The sequence below is a fragment of the Sinohyriopsis cumingii genome, chromosome 19 (assembly GCF_028554795.1).
Source record: "Sinohyriopsis cumingii isolate HCF-2022 chromosome 19, ASM2855479v2, whole genome shotgun sequence".
Classification (NCBI taxonomy): Eukaryota; Metazoa; Mollusca; class Bivalvia; order Unionida; family Unionidae; genus Sinohyriopsis; species Sinohyriopsis cumingii.
The window spans coordinates 45,892,947-45,916,570 of NC_142979.1; the positions used below are offsets into that span (position 1 = coordinate 45,892,947).

Here is a 23,624-nt window from a genome sequence, read left to right on the forward strand (position 1 = left end):
AGTGTTAATTTTAGGTGTTTATCTTAAAAAAGTAATTAAGTAGTCTATGTACTTAAATTTCTTTCAGAACATGGCGGGAAGTGTGCTTCAAAGTACTGACTATACGGCAGAAAAGTAAGACTTTTGTATAAGAAAGAAACATTGTTTGGATGCACATGATCTGGACTTACTTGATTTTAAATTGTATACGCTACCTCTAATGAAACCGGACAAGTGCACGTTTCTAATGAAACCGGACAAGTGCACGTTTCTAATGAAACCAGACGGGTACACATCTTGAATTCTTCAGACCACGATTATCTGAATTTCAAAATCTATCTTTACGTCAGTCGCTAAATTTTACAGGCTTCAAGCCCATAATGTGTCGAAATAAAATATATAGATTTTCGACATTAAATATTATATCATTAAAGAAAGCTGTTGTTTTGTTAAACTTCTAAATGTTACTAGTACTGTAGTGACAGTGCGGGAAGTTGGGTTTCTATTTCCTATGATCTGTTTGTTATAAATGTTCAAAATTCATTTGACGGCAAACAAAGTATCCAATCTAATTAAAATCGAGATAAATTAATAATAAGAATAGCTGATGTGTGCCAGTGTGAGATCGTGCTCTGCTGACCCTTTGATTTACCAACCAAAGTTCGTAAAGCAATAAACGACATTCGGAAAATATTATTGCCTGCGATAGTTCTCCCTGAATTACAACGCTCTATCTGATAGGCTATTAAATATACGTGGTTCGAGAATTTCATACGTCACCAGAACATAAACGTTCGTCAGAGACTGTAATATATCAGTTACAGGTCTCGATTTTAAATAGAATTCGAAATTATTTTTTAAGGTAAAAATCATGTTTCTGCACACAGGCGTGTCTTTTTAATTTCCCATCTATGAAAGTGTTTTGCCGAAAATCTTTCCTAGACAAGATAAAATGTAAATTCATATATTTTCTTACCACAATCATTTAATATAAATGCTTAATTTTATTTTTGGCAGTAGTAGTAGCAGTAGCAATAGTAGTAGTACTAATGATGCTGTTGTTAGTGTATAAGTACACCCTATACGTACATTATACTTAGATGTTTATTTTAACCGCCAAGATATTAATTGAAAACAAAAGAAAATCAGACATCATTTTGACATATTTAATCCTCGTACAATATGACAATTGAAACGTCATCATTAAGAAATATAACATTAGTTATTCTTTTTCTTTTCAGGCTTAGAGGAGATGAAATCAGGTAGCCCGTGTGCAAGCATCTGTATATTAAATCATGTAACCTGTATGCAAGCATCTGTATTTTAAGGAGAAAACCTTCAGAGGCGATTAAACTTAATTTTGCACTATACTTTGATATTTAGCTAGAGTTTACACACACACACACACACACACACACACACACACACATTCATACATACATACATACATCTCATGGCCTTCCAACGACGTTGAATGTACCGCTAAGACAACAAACCAACCCTTCCATCCTTCGAACAAAAAAGATTGTAAAAGCACTTATGCGCTTCAAATAAATTTTCGTTTTTATTCACTATAATTTCATAAAATGCACTGTTATTATCCATTCTGAAACATCCTCCAGGTTCGAGTCACACACACACACACACACACACACACACACACACACTTGATATGTAAATAACAGTGATGTTCATAAAGAAGAGTAATATCAGAATAATATGAAGAAGAGTAATATCACATTGACAGAGAGAGAAAGACATACAGACAGACAGACAGAGACAGAGAGAGATGAAGAGGTTAGTTTTCTTGGCCAGGAGAACAGGTCTAGATGTTAGGCAACACACCATCCTGAGCAATGGATACTCCAGAAGATAGGAGCATAAGCATTTCCTTGTCATTGAGAATGACCATCTGCCGATGACGGGTGTGTGTGTGTGTGTGTGTGTGTGTGTGTGTGTGTGTGTGTGATTCTGGCCTTTTTGTAGTCACGGGCTGCGTTACCGACCATCTCTAAGACTTCAATTGCCAAGTACTTCAGGATGTCGGCCAAGAACATGGGAGCACAACACGATTGATATAATTTCCCTTGCTCAACAAATGATGGTTTGGCCCGATGGGAAATGAAGTGCGGCACGGGATGGTCGGCACTTAGGCGTTCCCTTCACGTTTCAGCTCTTATCACGACCTGACATAATGACTATTTCTTTCTTTTTGCAACTGTGTTAAAGTGTCTAATAGTTACCTGAACATTTGATGAACAGAGGCTACGACAACGACCTGACAGATGTGGCAGCACATAGCGCCAAACAAGCAAATAAACCGCAATGACCTACCAAACTATAGAGAGAAGGAAATGGTTGACTGGATACCATTTATCCTGACCTACCATCCAGAAACCCCTAATAAGGTAAAATTATTCAGAAACGCTAACCTTTCGTATAATCATGTGACACACTAAAGTTAATCATCCTGAACAATTCAGCAGTAGCCTACCGCAGACTGAAAACTCTCAAAGACATTCTAGTCGGGGTGAAGCTAACGTCAATCAAAAGCCAAGACCATCCTGGCAAATCTGGTCCCTTTGGTGATAAAATATACAAAGCCTGTCATTATATGATAGACACTCGGACATTCTTTAACACGGTTACGAGCGAAAAACTGAACATACATGACCTAAACAGAATGTGCAAACAGAATGTAACTTATTTCATTACATATAAGATCGGTGGCCTTCAGTATGTAGGTGAAACTGAAACGCTAAACAAAATTATCAGTCTTCACAGATCTGATTGGATGACAAAGAAACTCGACAGAAGTTCAGTTGCAGAACACGTCTCTTCTCCCTGCCAAACTTTCAATGATGTAACCATGACTGGAATTACAAACCCTGCTGCAGTTATGAAACCAGGAAAGAAAAGGAATCGTGCTGGATATGCGGCCTAAGAATACAGAAGCCATGTGGTTTAAACGAAGAAGACTAGCAAAAAGACAACAATATTCAAATAAAATCGCCATCTGTTTACAGCCACCACTTTTCCAATTGTATAGTTCTTTCATTTTTATCTTTACACACTCATTCAGCAATAATTATTTCTGTTCTCATTGCTGTTATCATTGGCATGGTTATTACTGTCATTGAAGAAAGAATAAAATATCCAGGATATAAAATGGGTTACACAACTTTGTAATTAAAACAGTTGGCGTTATACCTCCTCTTTTGTAGGTCAATACCAACCAGGTTACAACATTGTCAGACATGCTGAAGCCACCTAAACGAAATTAAACATTATAAAGGTTTAATTCTATTATATATAGTTGCTCAGACTTCATGTAATGTAAACGCTTTTTTGTCTGTATTGTTTGTCATGTCTCTATTTTGTGTTTGATTTAGCTAAAGATTCCGCGAGAGTCGAAAGTGCTCAGACAAGTTAAAAGCTAGTTTTTGCACTATTCGTTGTCAGTGTATTGCATTTATGTTATTTAATCCCTGACACTCGCGATCCATCCATTGCTAGATCCAGTTTATTACTTGTATATATATATATATATATATATATATATATATATATATATATATATATATATATATATATGTATGTATTCTGTATGTCTGTTGAAAGTACTGGACAAGTTTACCAATGTATACGCTTACTTGAGTTGACTTATAAACATATACTCCGGTATGTGCATTTCATAATTTATAATTTAAAGTTCAAAATTAGTATTTGTTTTTATCTGCATTTTGTATGCATCTAATACAACTGCTTTTTCCATAGAATTTTTTTTTCTAAATGAATGCTGATGTAATATATATATATATATATATATATATATATATATATATATATATATATATATATATATATATATATATATATATATATATGAAATATGAGATTATTTGTTTCGTATTTTTACAGACTTTTGGAAAAGCTGAAGTAAGTCAAGAGTTGATAACTGTAAGACTTTTCTTTTGAAACTTGTAATAATAAACCGCCACATGAGAGACTCGGCACTAGGTAACTAAATGTTTGGTCATTCTATAACATACATTCTGAATATTGTATAGCAAAGAGTCATCGATCCACTTCATTCCACATTGACCCTTGACATATGTAACTAGCCAAGCAGTATCTTCCGCTCTGTTGTCTGATTGGTTGCTTCTGAAGGAAAGTGATCCTGTCAGATGCTAGTTAAATCTACCGAAGAAGATAGTGGAGAATAATGATATTGGCCTCCGTAGAAGAAGACACTTGTTTTTCCTTTTGTCCTTCAGCTTCAAGTCATACGGACATCATGAGAGTTACTATACGGAATATGTAACGGGTTACGTAACGAGTTCTGTTATTGGTCAGTTGATGTCTGTTGATATGGGCAGTAACTCTATCAACTGCAAAAGGGCAAGGGGTTAGACAAAAGGAACTTCCGCCTTGCTTCATGTATCAAGGGTCGTAAGAACTGGATAATGTACATTTTGAAAACTGATACGTAGTTGTATCTCCAAAGCAGGTATGTTTGAAAGACAATTTTGATCAACTTATATGTGCTGGAAAACAGGGTAATCGACCAAGTGCAAAACTAATGTCATGGTCTACATAGTCCAGAGCAAAGTCGGCTTAAATATATCTGCAAGAGGGTTGAATATTACTGCATGACGTTTCTATAACGTGTGAAATTGTATCACATTGCCCAAGTTATACATTTTTGTTCTGTGTATATTTACAATTATGGATAAGATGAACAAATTATTAGCGTTGCGAATCTTTTTATTACATTGCTATATAATTATACCATATTTTACTATGTAGCGTTTGCATTAGGCGATCTCGTAGTTGGTTCCATGCTCAAAAGCGAGTAATTCGCGCATGAAAAAAATAGGTCAGGTCTTAGGAATTTTTGTTGATTATATTGTAAAATACTGAACCATTACCTGTCTACTGTTGTACTGATTTACTAATTTGCCATTAAAGGTGTAATTTTCATTGTAACTCTTTTTCAGGGAAATGGTTAACAAGGAGAAGGAGTAAGTACTTGCAGGATGCAAGATACATGAAATTGTATTTAACGTCGGTGATCTAAGATAAATGACACACTAACTTTGTACGAGATATTTTACAGACATAACAATAGTATTTCAGAATTCAACAGACAGGTACACAGATAGTACATATTTACAGTGTAACCATACACATGTAGACTTACAGTACCAAACATAACGGTAGATTAAAGACAATGCAACATTAGGTAACAGACAATACAACAGCATATTAAAAGACAATGCAGCATTAGATAAAATACATTACCACGTGAAATTAAACTAAGCTACATCGCATAAGTAGACAACATGCAGACGCACACGTTTTATGTATGACCGTATGTAACACATCATAGAGAGAAGTATACTTAATTTAAATATGGTATATAAATGTTATATTGTGTATCAGCATGCATATTGTCAGTCATTACAGCTGATTAAAAGACAAGGCAAAATTATTTCGTATGCAGCTGTAGGTGTTAATTGGGTATAACAAATTACATTAGGATAAATGATTGTACTAAACGTTCAAATAGAAGAAGGTACTTCTTAAAATAACATTATGTTTGGAGTATTTAAGTCTGACTATCTCAGTGACGATGGTACCTCTACAGCGGAAGTGCCATTGACCGCTAAACAGATACACATAAGGCACATTTACGCTGCAGCTAGGACCGTGCCTGAATCAGCCTGTTTAATTATTTGAAATCAGAGAATGTTTTAGTTCATTGGGCAGGCTGTTCTAGACTTTGGGAGCGTCAGATATGAAAGAGAGCTCATCATACCTAGTGGTCATTATTCATGGTTGCCAAAATTTGGTTTCTTAGACTATATTGGCAGTTTTGGAAAGTGACCAGAAAATAAAAGTAATTATGTAGATTTTGTGACGTATCTTGTATACTTCAGTTGCCAAATATTTTAATCTACTAGTGTGAAGAGTAGGAAGCTTTGCTTTTCTAGCAGAGAATCGTACAGTTAGTACAATCATCAAATACAAGTTTTCGTGCCCTATACTGTATTTATTTGTATTTTGTCGGAGTTATGTTTGCTACAGAAGTGTCAGACAAGGGCGCAGTAGTTGAAATTTGACCTAATAAATCATTTGTAAATTAGTAACATATTATTAGTGGACAAATAGTGGTTGAGACGTTGCAAGACGTTTAATTGTCTTGCTTCTTTTTGACAGATATTCGACATGTGGTTGCTAAAATTTGGTTGAGAATCGATATCTACTGCAAGGAGTTGTACTGAGGCCTTACGTGGATTGCATGGTTTTCTATAGTGATATTCCTTATTTTGTGCGCTTTTTGCCAAGAATAATAGTTTGGAATTTCTTAAGATATGATTGCATATAATTTGCTGCGAACCAGTCAGTCAGTTTCTTTATATACATTTGTGGAACAGCTATTAAATTATTTGGATCTTTATGGATGTCAGACATGGTATTGTCATCAGCATAAGTATACAGTGTTGTTTGTTTTGTGAAATACAGTATGTAATTTAGGAAGATATAAAATATCTGAAGTCCTAGTATTGAACCCTTTGGTATGTTCGTATTTGCCCTATATCGTCCCCTATTACTACTTATGTCTGTGAAGGGTATATCACAATTACTATATGAAGATCCCAGTTTAATGCGTTGTTTTCGGTTATACAAATAGTTTTCAGTTAGTTTGACCTAGTTTAGATCAATGTTGCAGGCTTTCGATTCTTCAATGACGATGCTGCGCAGAAGACTGGAAAGCCTAGGATAGATACATTAGTATTGCACTTGACTGGAGCCATTTTCCAGTGTCCCCCTCCAGTCCTCCCCCAGTTTAAATAGAGTTGTTTGACATTCATACCTTTTTCTAAAGGCAGATAGAAAGCTATGAAAAATGTTATCGAATTTCAGTTGTATCTGATTACATTGAAGCCTCTAAATATGTTGGAGGTGCAAGGAAAATATGAGAATCAGATTTATTGTCAATTTGGTTTACCAGTGCTTCTTTATGATGATCTGGAAATGTCCCTTTGTCAAAACATGTAATTAAAAGTTAGCTAATTTCTGAGCATAAAACGGGTACGCATAATTTAAGCAGTTTAGGTAGCATATTGTCAACGCCTGTAGATCTCTTTGCATCAAGGGTTTTCATAAATTTGTTCAACTTGTTCTCGCACTGACGATTTCAATTTGATAATAGGGTATTTTTTAGGTGGTTGATTGTTGTTAATAGCTTTTATGCTAGGGTTAGTATTGTGTTATTTATCAGACCATGTGATCCAATGGTTTTCGCAGTGTTTATGTAGCATTCGCTGAAAACTTCATACACTTTTGCTTTGTCAACAATCAGGGTATTTTTCTCCATGCGGATGATGTTACATTATGAATTTTTATTTTTGGATGATAGTAAAGGTTTAATGGTAGGCCAGAAGTCATTATATTTTTAGCCATCACTGCAGCTTTCAAAACAATATAATCAGATAGATTCTGTGTGCAATTTGGATTTTTAACGTAGCTTTAACAATGTTTCAGTCATATCGCTACGATGTCTGCAGTGTTACAGCTTATAGTGATGTCTAGCACTGGGGCATCATGCCTCAGGCATGTAGCATGATGTCCCACTCAGTCACATTATCCTGACACCAGGCTGACCCGTCCAAATACTGAACTCTTAATGCTGAGCGCCAAGCGAGGTAGCTGTTAGTACCATTTTTGTAAGTCTTTGGTATGACTCGGCCGGGGATCGAACCAACGACCTCCCCCATCCGAGGCGGACGCTCTAACCACTAGGCCACCGGAGCGGTACAGATAGATTCTGAGCTTTGTGACAAAATTTTAGGGTTTTCTTTGTTTTTGCTTTTTCAAGCCTCCAAGAATCGTCAAGTTTATTTGTTTATTTGTTAAGTGTCATACGCTTTTTATATATGGCCTTTCTAAGTCCTTTGGGGAGGGGGAACCATTTTCGATTATTTGCAGCATGATTATCAATAACCTCCAATAGCAGTATTTATCATAAATATCAACAAACGTGTTAATGCCATGAAAAAGTGGGGTTTTTTTTTTACATCGCTCAAGCCACATTCGAAATTTATACTGTTACAAAAGAACTGTGAATTGTCAGTAGCAATAGTGTCTTTCCGGGAATGAGATAAGTCTTATGCATAATAGGCAGAGTTCCCTGTAACATTTGTTAAGTTTAATGTATCAAAGACAGAAGTAAGGATTTACTTTTTTCCATATTTAAGAGGTCATATTTTAGATAAGCACCGTCTTTGATATACATGTTCATACTTGGTTAAAACGGTATTTAATTTGCTTCCTATATCTGCATCAAGGCCAGCACTTACTAAACTTGGGGGCCTGTAGGAACATAAAAAAAAAAAAAAACACATACGTTCATTGGGCCGAAATTCCGTGAGTATTGATTAAGTTAGATTACATTCTGATAACTTAATCCGCCAGAAAGGTAGATTAGATCCTATGGTAATACCTCCTCCATTACAATTTCTATCTTTCCTTTCAAGATTGTAGCCTTTGACCTTAAATAAATCTGAGCTAAAGGAAGTGTCAGTTTTAGTCTCTGATAACACAAAGAGATCTACCTGATGGTCCTGTATGATCGATATAATATCATTAAATTTATATCTTACACTGTTTATATTTAGATGACATACTGTCTTGTTATGTATTTTGCCATAGCTAACAGCGACAAGCAGTAAGTAGTTTTTAAATATTCTGGCTATCATTTTTACTGGGATATTTTATGAACTAACGATTGTCTTAATTCAAGGTATACTTCTTGATCTTATGAACCCCATAACCCTTCTAAGCAAGGGAGCAAGTTACCCCTTTCCTTCCGTCGAAATTTGGCTGCGTGCTAGAAATATGCCGTCTCGATCTGATTAGCTGTTCGACCAATCAAATCAAAATTGACAAGTATAGCTTAGCACCTAATGTACTACCTATAAGTGTTGAACGGCTATCGAGGAAAGGTCTTTAGCCAACTGTTCAGTACACCTCGAGGATGACAAATATGTGTTTCCTTATTACACCTTGGTTGATACAGTCAGGTGGCTAAGTTTCATCTTCACCCGAACTCTTACTAACTGTCTATCGGTTTCAAACCTCGACCTGGCAAACTATTAGCTATTTTAGAAGTGGATCAAGGTGGGTGGAGTGGGGCAGAGAGATTGAAGGGCTTGAGTCTAATTCCCATTTGCTAGTTCCTACCAATCTTTTACGATGCAGAATCCATATGTACATACAGTCCGTTTGTCCGTCCATTTACACTTCTTGTAACCAGCAGTGCTCCACAATCCTTACACGATACTGGATGCTCTTTTGCAGTCGAACTGCATTTTATGCATAATTATGCCTTTTAAAGTATTCGTCTTTCTAGTTCCAGTTTTGAAGGAGTTATTGCTCCGTTTCAGTGAATTTTAATTTTTTAAATCTCTACTGTAAACAGAGTAGCTTAGAATCCATATACTGATGCAGTGTGGCTTCTACAAGGTCTCGTAGACCTAGATGTTCCTTTTATAGGCTTTGTCTTATAATCTCAGTTTAGATAGAAAATGGCCTCTGTCATGTAACTTCATACTTCGCACATGGGCTGTTTCAAGTAATCAGCATGACTGAAACGTTATTTAGCATGTTCTGATATAGTTTATGTGAAATTTATTTCGAACACCTACATGTGTCTTTAATGGGTTCTTTCTCGTTTACAATACTGAATGCAGAGTTATGATCATTTTTTATCTTTCGGTGTGGCTTGTGTTGACTTGTCCTTGAAGTGGTTGAATGTATAACATACAACATCGTCACTTAGAGCAGCCATAGTCTCCAGGGGCGCCTGCAGAATTATTTTTCTTGCTGGAGGGGGGTAGGCAAACGTGTACTGGTCAGCTTTGTTACGGATGTAGGCCAAAACATGTTTAGAGGTGAAATCGTGGTGGGGGGGGGAGTCCCTCCCCTGCCCCTATGTGCGGGAGCCCGTGATAGCTCCTGACCAGCCATTTTGTCCTAACGTTGGTTTCCCATCAATAGACACGATTAGTATTTATATATCGTTCATTTGTTTTCCTTTCAGACTGACAGTGGAGACATTTTCGTAAGTCAGAATGCTGGTGTTATTCACTATCGTTGCGTCCATAGCAAAGCTAAACAGTAGAAGACAATAAATCACATGATCGATTTCCAATTTTTCGTCTCCTTTAAAAGTCAGTTGGTCTGGAAATAAACATTCCTCTTAAGAAGATACAGATTTCTTGTCAGCCAGGGAAAACCAAACAAAGAAAGAAAGAATATCGATGTAATCAACTGAAAATTGCATATTGCATTGTAGATAACAGTTATACTCTTTTTATTCTTTGTCTTTCCATGGCTCCGTTCGACGAGGTAGACGAAGCTCTTAAGGTAATCACTTTCCCCTCCATCAGCAGTTTGGTTTGCATAACGTAACTTGGTGGTTTACTGGAAATATTTAGAATCAATCAAATTTGGTTCGTAAACTTATTTTCATCAGACCACGAACGAGATTCATTTTCAATATTTATGTCATCGTTTAGATGATTTATGTTATTTATGGCCTTATTTACCAATCTTTCTAACTTTAGTTTGTGCAGCTAAGTCCTAGCAAGGAATTCAACCAAATCTGAACTTCAGCGTCACTTCCATAAGACATTTAACGAGTTTGATTTCCAGCCTTTAGTGTTGTCATTAGCAGGAGTTGAATCTCCTGACTCTTCATTCTCCTACCTTTGTTTCCCAGCATAGCTGAACTATGTCGTGTTGTATTTCAACTAAATTTTAAATGCAATACTGTATTGACGATATCTTGAAAGACTTTAGATTTCCAACGTCCGATTGCATAATTTATAGGCGATATTCAACCTAATTAATCGTTCAACAGTAGTTTGGTTTCTAGAGCATTCACACTACCATGGATTTGATTTCACCAAATTTAATGTGCATATTTATATTGATGAGGCCTTGAATAGCTATGTCCAGCATTCCACGGCATCATTTAAAAAAGTTATGGCTCCTGATTGTCCATCGTCCAAAACATGGTTTGTGCGTTATATCTTTTTTTGAGGCTTGTTGGATTTCAATTAAATTTAGGATGCATAAGTATATTGATAAGACCTTTTGAGAAATTTGATATCCAACATTCGGTGGCATCATTTACAGGGATCAATGGTCCCAGAATGCTTGTCTCCCTAACCGCTTGGTTTCCACGCATAACATTGAAAAATATCATTTCATTTCAGCCATAGTTGGAAAACATACTTCTACTATCGAGGCCTTCAATTCATTGGAATACTTGCGTTCCACGTCTTCATTAACTTATTCTATTCTTCATGAAAGCAAATCTTTCACCAGTGGTTTGTGCCGCAAAAAGGTAGCTAAAATCATTAGCACCTGTATATTGCTAACACCTTGGATAAAATATATTTCAAGTATCTCGAATAATTTCCACGAGTTGTGTCCCATGATTGATCGTCCTCAAAACATTGCTGTCTGAAGCATAACGTACGTAAGTATCGTTCGATTTCCACCAAATTGAGTACGCATCCTTCTCAACGACAAGTCCTTGAAGGACACACGGTACTAATGATATGGAAAAATGGGAACGAGCCTGGAAATGGGTAAACATAAAATAGAGTGTATATGGGTTTGGCTGACCAGGATTGGTTAATAATGCAAGTTATATTTTAAAAAAAGAATCGTTTGAGAGCGTATCCTAGTTGTAAGTAAAACAAACAGAGACATTGTTTTATTGATGCAATTTCTGTCCTTTGAAAGTCTTGAGTTTGGAACAGTCATTACTAAAATTAGCACCTGACTCGTTGGTGCGGAATTGAAAGCACATGTTTCAAAAAAGAAAATGCCGCGGCTCATATTCTTTCCTCAACACAGAAACTGACATCCAGGTTTCATCTGCACTAATACATATAGGTTTTTGATCATGAGCACTCAAAACTTTTAAGTTACTGAATTTTGAATATCATGGTGTTTGCATAGGTTTACTATGGAAACTGAATTAGTACCGTGAGTCCTATAGACAACCAGAGCAAAACAGTGACTCCACATATGCAAGTGAAATTAACTTTACTATAAATGCAATCATATGGTTATATTTGTGGATAACAAGCAAAATTAATACCTTCTGTAAACCACAGAGTGACATTCAGTGGGATATTAAACACATATTCAGATATATCAACTGTTGCCAAGAAGGGGGGAGGGGGAACACTGTGTAGATTTGACTATGTTGTATGGAGTATTTTGCACTTTGGTTTATATCTAAGTAATATATATATATATATATATATATATATATATATATATATATATATATATATATATATATATATATATATATATATATATATATATATATATATATATATATATATATATATATATATATATGTGTGTGTGTGTGTGTGTGTGTGTGTGTGTGTGTGTGTGTGTGTATGCATGTATAACATTTTTACAATTTACCATTTACAGAGTAATTACAGTAAGCAATATGATATTTCCTAGTTGTGTTTTGAAGCATATTGCTTCAGATATGATCACTTAGGTCTCTTCCACCATGCCTAATGGTGATGACCTCTCATGGCTTTTCGTCCCACTAATTTCTGTCAGTGAAAGTTTTGAAAGTTCATATTTTGCATTTAAATGGACTTGTGTCTACCTTACTTTAGTTTTAAATTATATGTTTTCTGGTGGGGGGAATAAGACAACGCTGGTAATATATTTCAGCATTAAATTGAAGAGCGAAAAATGGTGATATTTAAAATGATGATTCTTATTAGACAGCTTTATTTTAGTATTTTTTCTGATTTTCTTAAATAAAGCTCAAATATTTAAATGTTGCCTGATATGCACCATTGGTTTTTAGGTGAAGAATAACTTGCAATATAATGTAATATTCCCTAATGTAATCTTTGACAAGCAGAACTATGCACATTGCTTACTTATGCATTGAACTTCTTACTATTCCTAGGGCTGTCAAAAAAGTCAAGGGTGAATATAGGACACACGGTACAAATGATATGGAAAAATGGGAACCAGCCTGGAAATGGGTGAACATAAAATAGAGTATATGGGTTTGGCTGACCAGGATTGGTTAATAATGTAAATTATATTTTAGGAAAAAGAATCTTTTGAGAGCTTATCCTAGTTGTAAGTGAGGAAAAAAAATAGAGACATTGTTTTATTGATGGAATTTCAGTTCTTTAACAGTCTTGAGTGTGGAACACTCATTACTAAAATTAGCACCTGACTCTGGTGCGGAATTGAAAGCACATGTTTCAAACACATGCAGGTCCAGAAAATGCTGCGGCTCATATCCTTTCCTCAATTCAGAAGCTGACATCCAGGTTTCATCTATACTAATACGTATAGGTTTGATCATGAGTACTCAAAAATTTTAAGTTATTGAATTTTGAATATCATGGTGTTTGCATAGGTTTGCCTAGGTTTACTATGGGAACTGAATTAGTACCGCGAGTCCTGAATGTACTTGGTTTCCAGTGTTCGACTACATTTGCACGAGTTATGTTCCTTGATAGTCGGTCTCCAAAGCTTTGCTTTTCACCGCTTAACTTTTCCAAGGATAGTTGGGTTTCATATAAATTCGATACGAAGCTTATTTAATAACCTCTCATGATTTCGATGATTGAAATATAATATTTTTTCAACGTGCCACATGATTTAGAGGAGTCATGGACCGATGTCACATTATTTTCTATGTTCGTTTTCCGGGCATAACATTTTCTAGGACTATTGTATTAAACATAAGTGTTGTGGCTTCTTTTACATTGACCAGATCTTAAATAACAGTAATTTTCAGACGTCAGTTCTTGTAAGATTATTTGTAATGTCACAATATGATAAATTAGTGTAGGGATGCTCCATTGTTTAAAACTTTATGTCATGCATATTCACTCTATTATTTGATTCAAGGCGAATATTACACTGTTTAGCTCTTATGTGAGATCAATTTCCAGCATTTTCCATTATCATTTTGTATAATTACGGGCAATATAAGCAAGTCTCAATAAGTCTTTAGCTTTTGTCCCACGTTATCTCTTTTATTGATCTTTATACATTATAACTTTCAGACAAATAAAAATGGAAAGGTATCTCTCTATCTCTCTCTCTCTCTAACAACAATATTTATTTCACGTTTATAATGGGACTTAAGCTCACTAATTTATTCCCCGCCAAGGACAGACAGACAGACAGACAGACAGACACACACACACACAAACACACACACACACACACACACATATATATATATATATATATATATATATATATATATATATATATATATATATATATATATATATCAAAGCTGTATATTTCATAAAGGGCTATTCATGTACATTGAAGAAAATATAATATTTCAATCATTAATGACTTTCCGCTCCATACGAATGCTAAAGCGCTCGTTCTGCAGATAACACAGCCTAGCATGACAGAGTGATACAATTCCTTCTCCTTTGCAACATTTGCAACAGGGTGTTGTTGCTCTGATGCCGTGGTGCAAATAAAAAAAATGCAATCGAACACAGAAAAAACTACTGTGAGACAATTGGAATTCTAATGTGCTGCCAGTCTTGCAAGATTGTTAAATACCTGGATCGAGCCTCTAGAATTATTACAAGCACAGGCTGTCCATCCTCCCATTTTAATCCTCAATTTACGTTAATTACCTCTTAATATTAGAGTAAAGAACTTTAAGCTATGTTGACATGTAACTCGTGTCATAACATGGCTCCACAATGTATCAATGATCTAAATTCAGTTCACAATATTCATTCACACAGTCTGTGGTCTATTCCAAACTCTAATCTTCGTTTGTCTAACTCTAAAACGGCTCTGTACAAACATCTTTTACATATCCGCAGCACTCTGATAACAAACAAGCACAAGCACGCTATTCTTGTAAGAACGTACTTCGCAAATGTCTTCGTCTGATTATGCCCTAGCACCATAACATTGATATACTTAACTTGGTTGCCACCTCCACCGTCACATCTCCCAAAATTTACGTGTATAACATGTATATGTTTTCATTTAATCTGTGTGTATTTTTTAATCCAATGTGTGTTTGTTTATTTTATGATAACATGTGAATGTGATGTATATTTTAATCTAATTTATGTGTATCTTGTATGTATGATAAATGGGTGTGTATATTTTATGATTACATGTGAGTGTATCAGACATAGTAGTCGGTAAGAGTCTTGTTTCTACATATACGTTGCCTTTATAGGTTTAATAGGTGATATATATATATATATATATATATATATATATATATATATATATATATATATATATATATATTTCACGTTAATTATAGCCTCTTATTGTATCAATTCATATATGTGCTCTCAAATACATGACACAACTTCGTAATTGAAATTTTGTCATTCTGCAGAGAAAACCAAGAAAACATACGGTGAGACAAATTTTACTTTCATCATATATTTATCTAACCTCATATTAAGGGTACATGACGTATACTTTTTCTGTTTTATATAAATCTAACTTTTTCTCATGCAGCTACATAGCTGTTTTCTGAATTTACTCTCAAAGCATTAATTGACGGAAAATTAAATGTAAGCGTTGGTGTCACACAACATTATTAGAAATTTTATTATGGGAATTGTGTATGTTCTAACAAATAATCATGTTAAAATATTTCAAAAACTCATGTTTTTTTTTTAATTCTAGTTCCTGATACGGAATAGGTATTGGCAGACATTAGCTTAATATTTTAGATTCGATATTTTCCAGATTTAGTACATGGTTCAGTACTAAATACGAGTGAGTATGCTCTCTCTCTCACTCTCTCTCTCTCTCACACACGAACACACACACACATACACACACGCATTATTATTTAGGAATAGAGAAAGAAATTTTAATTGGATCATTACCTTTATTGCGTGACATCACAATAATATCAATAAATCTGTCTGAATATTCTTCTTTCTATGTCCTTCTTGAATTATTGTAGTACTGACGACTACATCTAAGCCTGGTTGATTGATATTGGATCCAAATTAATTGTTCTCACACTATAGTTTTATTATTGCTATATTCATTATGCCACTCAGCCATAGGTGTCCTTGAATTGGGCTATTTCGTATCGTCGAGCCATCTGTTTATGAGTCTGTCCACATCTCTCCACATCGGCAAGACTATGTATTACGTACATTTTTAAATATTCCAAGTTTTTATATCTTTTTGAATTACATGTCCCTGACATACTTCAATATCTGCTAACCTTTGTTCTCTTTAACTTTTTATTTTCAGAACCACAGAACAGGACAAAATGTAAGTTTCGTTGCTTTTTTATTGCAGCAAATCTTTACTAACCCTCACTTTTAACGCGATGGAGCATATATATATAATCAACATCGTATTCTGATATTATAGGACACACGGTACTAATTGGATGGAAAAATGGGAACTAGTCTGGAAATGGGTGAACATAAAATAGAGTATATATGGGTGTCCAGGATTGGTTGATAATGAAAGTTATTTTGTAGGGAAAATAACATTTTCAGAGCTTATCCTAGCAGTAACTTTAAAAAAGACGCATTGTTTTCTTGATTGAATTAGCACCTGACTCTTTGGTGCGAAATTAAAAGCACATATTTCAAACACAAGCAGGTCCAGAAAATGCTGCGGCTTATATCCTTCTCTCTACACAGAAGCCGTGATCCAGATTTCATCTATGCTGATATATATGGGTTTGATCATGAGCACTCGGAAATTTAAAGTTATTGAATTTTTAATATCATGATGTTTCCATATGTTTACTATGGAAACTGATAAAGTACCGTAAGTCCTTCAACCCCTTTTTAGACAGTCGTAAGCGTCACAAAACTGTCAGAAGACGTAGATATATTGGATAGGTTGGTGTATCTTGCATTATGTTCGTTCTCACAAAAAGTAGTTGTTTTTGTGAACCTTAGTAAGAGAATTTAGACAGCTGTTTGTAAAACTCCCATCAGTAGTATACATTTCTTGGGGACAGAAGGTATCACGTCATACTTTTTGGTAAATTTGTATGAGCATGCAATAAAGGCAATTTTAATTTTAGGATCACCAATACTGACGTCCACCTCTTTTTCTGATAACAAAGAACCTTCAGAACTTGAATAAAACTTTGCCCAATCAAACCAAATGTTGATGGTGCCTTCAACCTACGGAAATATGTTTGTGTATGTCTAATACACAGAAATATAATGAATTGGAGTAGTGGGGGTAGAGTTTAAGGCATATGCACCCTCATAAATGCCTTTTGGGACAAAATAAGAAAGTGAGCCTCACCCAACCACAAGCAACCAAATGATTCTTGTGCGTCTCTGATACACTGATACACACCATTAAATGGACCTAAGCAAATCTTGCATCCGTATCGATAACCAAGGCATCTTGCATCACGGTCCGACTTATGCGTGTTGCTTACTACTGCCTAAATGGGTGGCACTTCTTCATGCAGACGTTCGGATCCTCCTCCATCGCGATTAATGGAGCTGCCGTGAAATATAGAGAAATTCTTGTACGCAGTTCTCAGTTCGACGTCTCCTGCTTTGCATAGTGCAAGCTAGTCGCTCATTTAAGAATCCAGATGGCACTTTTTGGAAACCGTCATTGCGTAGAAAATTCCGCAATATCTTCTTTTAAACATATTTTATTGTCATTTTCTTAAACAACATGGGATTGGACGCCTTTTACTTAAAAAAAGGTACTTTCCCAAAACTTACAAAAATAATCCAAAGATGAATTAAATTAAACAGAAGTCGGATAAACAATGTAAATATTTCTATATGAAAGACATTTAACATTTCTAAACAAAAGACAATAAACATATAGCTATGTGGTTTAGCAGAGAAACAATTACGGAGAAATAGAGGTAGAGAGCGTGTGTGAGAGAGAAGATATTGCATTGATTATGGTCACTGTTGTCCATTTAATTAGTTTTATTGATATAATATATAGCATATAATTATAAGTATGCAAAAACGTCTGGTTTCGTGGAAATATTTCGGAATATTACAGTATTTCTTCCTTACTTAGTTTGACTTTTCATTTCAAGAATAAATCTAGATTTACACAAAGATCAAGATTTACACAAAAAGCGCGGTGATGGAACGAAAGCGTCAGAATCTTTGCGTATTTAATAACGGGCAGTAGAAAACAAAATCGTATTCAACAACTTCAACACGTGCACACATGAGAGAGTTAACTAAATTCATAATAGGGTGGTGGCGTCTTCGTTGGATTAAATAAAAAAATAGTTTCCAAAGGTATAATAATTAGAGGATTTTAGGATATCTTCAGTGAGGGTAGAGATTGATGTGCTACTTTTGGAGTTACATGGAAGACATTGAGATGTTATATAACTCTTTTTTTGAAGAGAGTTTCTTAAATAATTATATACATAATTATTATAATAGAATGCATATATTATAACCTCTTATATTTCCTTCTCTGTGAAAGAGTTTACTGAATCAGCTTCCACATAAAGAGACTATCTTGAACATTGATGGACAGACCTGTAAAATTGCATGCTATTCCGTCTGACTACTTAATCGCTTCGAATCTTCAATAAAGCAATTATCCCAGATTTTAGCAATTTATTCTAAACTTGGACATACCAATCGTATCTTTTTGGCGAAAGTGGTTCTGTGAAAAGAGGTTTTAGTTGTGTTCAACTTAATTATTTAAATACGTTCAGAATAATGATAATAATCTGACTAGGCCCTTACCATCAGATAATTATATTAGTTTTAAGTGTCGCTGGCTTTTAACAGTAACTAAATTAATATTATCGAACGAACATTTCAGAAAGGAGAAATTACTTTGCATTTTTTTAAGGGTTACAAGTTACAAGCCAGTCGATTGACAATTCATTATGTTTTTCAAGACCATTGTTTGTAATACTTTGTACTTGTGCAGGGTCTGTAGAGCGCGTGCTGCTTGCGCGCGCGCACGCACGCGCGCGCGCGTGTGTGTGTGTGTGTGTGTGTGTAAGAAATAGTACAGGGCCTAGCACGGAACCTTGGAGAATACCAGCGGTTATCTGATATTTTGTTGATACTGAATTTTGATAGAAAACTCTCTGGAAGCAGTTTGCAAAGTAGCTTTCAAGCCATGTTAGAAGTTTACCGGTAATTATACTTTTCTGAACTTATAAACTAAACTTTTAATCCGTAGTGTATCAGAAGCATACATCAAGGAACTTTAAATGCGTTGTTTCGTTAGAAACAAGAGGAATACATTACGTGATACAGCTCGATTAGTTGATGAGGTTGACGAGGTGTTGAACCGCCTGGAAAAAATTTAGACTTGAGATTTATTTATTAAATCATTTTCATGCACAAAATATTATTGAGGTGTGTAAATATATTTCTTTTAAAAACACTGGACACACAGCTCAATAGAAACATTGGTCTATCATTAGACGATAGAGTTTTGTATCCTTATAAATTGGCATCACATGCGCTAATTTGAACTGTGCGGGAAACACGCTGGCTTCAAATGATTAAACAGATACTATAATATCAGCATTTTTCCGGCAGTATCAATTTTCTTGTTTATCATTGCTGCCACGAAACACTAGTTCAAATGCCGAACGAAGAATTAGCAGCGTATGATGATGACCCCACCCCCACCCCACACTCTTATTATGATCTTTCCTAGACATTAACAAGGTTACTTATATATGATGAATCAACACAATACTTTAGTTTGGTAAAAAAAATATTTGTTTTCACTCGTGTTGTTTCAGGTCTCACTGGACAGATTATCTGGTGAATTTTCATCCGACGATGACCAATTACAGAAAAATGAGAATAATTTTACACTGAAGATACAAATAAAAACAAACTAATGATTTTTGTAGAAAGCATACATGTGAGATTTTGACTGCGGTAATCAGGTTAATTCCTGATGCAACTGGTGGTTTTTATACTGAACCAACACTGCCACCAACCCCTAAATTTTACATTCATTTTTGACAAGAAATAGCTATTTTGAATATTTTTCTGTGACAAGGCAGCTAAAAGAATCAGTATGTGCCTTATGCATGAATAAAGTTCACTAGTACTATAACAAATTAGCATACTTTTCATCACCCCTCAACCATCTAGATTTTTAGATATTTACCTCTGTAGCAGACACACATAAATACGTAAGCCAAGTCGACAGCTCATTTGCAGCCCAAGTTACGCATTTGATCTCCAATGCAAATCTAACTGTGACAGGCAGTCACCAACAAGCCAACCTATTTCCAAGGCTAACTCAAAGTAAATCTGAACCACATTATAGATTTAGCTTATGTCTGAATTTATAAATGCTAGGCTTGTGATAATTAGGTTCATGCCTTTTGCCTTAAAAATTAGGGGGGTGTCAAAATACGAAACTATCCAGTGAGACCTCAATGCACACCTATCGATACGGTATCCGGTAGCTGCAATTTCGACTCGCAGCTTTTTTCAGTTAAGCCCAGTGTGTTCCTTTAACGAGACCGCATAATCTGTCAAAATTTGCAATTGTGCAAATCCGAACATCTGGTTTCAATTGCAACTGACTTTAATATGGTATCTTTTACAACCTATATGGCTTCATGATCGCTGAGAGAAATCTCAAATGGAGACCACACCCGAAACAATCACATGCGTGCGGTCATTAAGATGAGCTTTAAATCTCTATTATATGAGTTTGTTCGGTAATTATATTATGCAGATTATTTACGCTTAATATATAAGATACAACAGATGGTAATGCGTGTAGGTAATCTATATCCCAATCACAACAAACAATAACACGGGGTGTTTAATCTAATGCTACACTAATGGTTTATTTAAACCTAGACCAAAATTGTCTCTACATAGTTTCCGGGCGACATGTAGTACAGACTAGTAATGATTCCATGTAATCAACTAGAACGCCACCACCCACCATGATTTGAAATATCAGCCCTATAGAACTCGCAAAAATAGCAGGCTATAAGGATTTTCTTCGCTATCAAAAACAAAAGTATGTATAAAGCCAAATTCTGTACTGATGCTCATTGTAAAGCCAAAGTCTGTAACGATGCTCATTGTAAAGCCAAAGTCTGGAATGATGCTCATTATAAAGCCAATGTCTGGAATGATGCTCATTATAAAGCCAATGTCTGGAATGATGCTCATTGTAAAGCTAAATTCTGTAACCATGCTCATTATAAAGTCAAAGTCTGTAATGATGCTCATTGTAAAGCCAAAGTCTGTAATGATGCTCATTGTAAAACTAAACTCTGTAGCGATGCTCTTTGTTTAAATTCTCTAAACGTTCCTCATTGTAAAGCTAATTTATGTAAACAATGCTCAGTGTTAGGTTAAATTTTGTAACAATGCTGCGTGTTAAGATAAATTCTGTAATGATCATCAATGTTAAGCTAAATTCTGTAACGATGCTCAGTGTGTAATGATGCTCACTGTTATGGTGAATTCTGAAACACTCTCAGTGTTTAAATTCATGAAATTTTCAGTGTTTCTTAACTAAGGTCCTTGCAATTTCAATTTCAAGGAATTAAATTATGTGCTCTGGGTATTTTTTCAGAATGAGGAGTTTAGAGTTAGGGTTGCTGATTTTTTTAAATGTCTTTGGAGAAGCTGATGAATATGTGCTGTGTGCCTAAATTTAAGACAAACCAATTTCAATTTAAGCAACTGTCAAAATCTTGCTTTATGATTGTTTCTTGCACAAAATGTATACTGAAATAAATCACAGAAGATTTTTTATAATCACTGAGTTATATGCCTAGGTTTTGTATTCATTGTAAATATCAAATGCGGAATGATGAGATATGTTTTGTAAAGCATACATGATCTCAAAAAGGATCGTGCTTTTGTTTTCTCATTTAGAAGTCTCAAGTAAAATTAACACGTTGTTTCACTATATTTGTCACACAGTTGTATTTTGGGTCATATTAAAGATTACCCCGAGTTATAAAATATATACAGTGACGTAAAACTCGGTCTACAATCCAATTATGTAAATTCTGGATTAACATCATTTCACTATTTTATAGCTGTGTTTTCATTTTGTATATTTGATGAACAAAAGCCCCGTCCTTTATGTGTCTTTATATTTGATGAATAAAAGCCCCGTCCTTTATGTGTCTTTATATTTGATGAATAAAAGCCCCGTCCTTTATGTGTCTTCATATTTGATGAATAAAAGCCCCGTCCTTTATGTGTCTTTATATTTGATGAACAAAAGCCCCGTCCTTTGTGTGTCTTTATATTTGTTGAATAAAAGCCCCGTCTTTTATGTGTCTTTATATTTGATGAATAAAAGCCCCGTCCTTCATGTCTTTATATTTGAGTAAAATTGACCTTCAGTAAATTCATCGAAGGACATCGAGTCATACATATGTAATATATCCACTTTCCAAATATGATTTGTTAGCTTGAGAATGCTTTCAAAACTTATTTTCTTTCAGAATGTTCGAAGAAATAAGGTATTCTCTCTCTCTCTCTCTCTCTCTCTCATCAGCGAATATCACTTAGTATGTCCTGCCGATGGTTTAAAGACTCAGATCATTTTGTATGAAATAAATCACGAAAATTCTTCAGTAATCGTGTAGACGTCCACATAAAATCACATGTAAAGTAATTTTCATTTCTATTTCTACAATATATTATGAACCATACCGTATGCCTCAGAGTTCAATGAATCTTATTTTACTTATAACTATAATTATTATTATTGCAGAAAGTGGTTCACAAGAGCAAGGTAAGGTTTACATTCGCTTCTAAAACAAAATCACAATGTTAACATCTGTATGCTGATTATGTGTGTTTACTCGTGTTTAGAATCCATTTATGAAAGAAAAGTTGGACTATTACTTAATTTATGGTTATTATTACTAATTTTTCTTTCTCTTTCTACTTCTCTCTCTCTCTCTCGCTCTCTCTATCTATCTGTATGTATATATATATATATATATATATATATATATATATATAGAGAGAGAGAGAGAGAGAGAGAGAGAGAGAGAGAGAGGGAGATTAATAAAATCTTACAAGCCGTCCCATTTTATTAGAAGTTGAATATGCAACGTGAAACACATCATAGGAAAAAAATGAAAATAGTAAAATCGAAAACAAACATAATAATAAAATCATATTTCTTTTCTCATTTCATTTTATTTCTCAATCTTCCGTGTCAACCGCTGCAAAGAGACAAATTAGAGTACGTACTCAATCATTATCTTGTAGTTCTCTTCATGAAATGTAGCTTACAGTAATCGATCACTACATTTGCGGATCAAATGGATTATAATGCTCATGTTATTCGTCAACTAAAACCGCTTATCGGTATGCATAGCCTTGCCAAAAGTTTGCAATGACCAACACTTTCACAGTCTAATGGTACTTGCATTTAGTTTTAATATTTGGTATTAGTGCTCATAATTAAATGCTTGAAAGATTTACCTTCACATGATTCAGAGGTTTAGAGAGCTGGGGACATGGGCTGGGCTGGTCATTATTGATGGTCCACTGTATGCACAGTCTTTGCAGAGTTTCCTAATC

General features: G+C 34.8%; 1 protein-coding gene across 3 annotated transcripts in view; it reads left to right on the plus strand.

Moving 5' to 3' along the window:
• Positions 1 to 23,624, plus strand: part of LOC149775629 (uncharacterized) — a 194,377-nt gene that overhangs the window by 157,247 nt on the left and 13,506 nt on the right. The window contains exons 2-12 of one of the 3 annotated variants that reach the window (XM_089944318.1): positions 68 to 114; positions 1,221 to 1,241; positions 3,901 to 3,918; positions 4,980 to 5,003; positions 10,088 to 10,108; positions 14,133 to 14,150; positions 15,464 to 15,484; positions 15,823 to 15,852; positions 16,345 to 16,365; positions 22,532 to 22,549; positions 22,804 to 22,824. In XM_089944318.1, the coding sequence (XP_089800444.1) occupies positions 68 to 114; positions 1,221 to 1,241; positions 3,901 to 3,918; positions 4,980 to 5,003; positions 10,088 to 10,108; positions 14,133 to 14,150; positions 15,464 to 15,484; positions 15,823 to 15,852; positions 16,345 to 16,365; positions 22,532 to 22,549; positions 22,804 to 22,824 (260 nt within the window). Of the gene's footprint in view, positions 1 to 67; positions 115 to 1,220; positions 1,315 to 3,900; positions 3,919 to 4,979; positions 5,004 to 10,087; positions 10,109 to 14,132; positions 14,151 to 15,463; positions 15,485 to 15,822; positions 15,853 to 16,344; positions 16,366 to 22,531; positions 22,550 to 22,803; positions 22,825 to 23,624 lie in introns of those variants that run through there. The other 2 variants (XR_016416615.1, XM_089944322.1) reach the window with 2 other exon arrangements.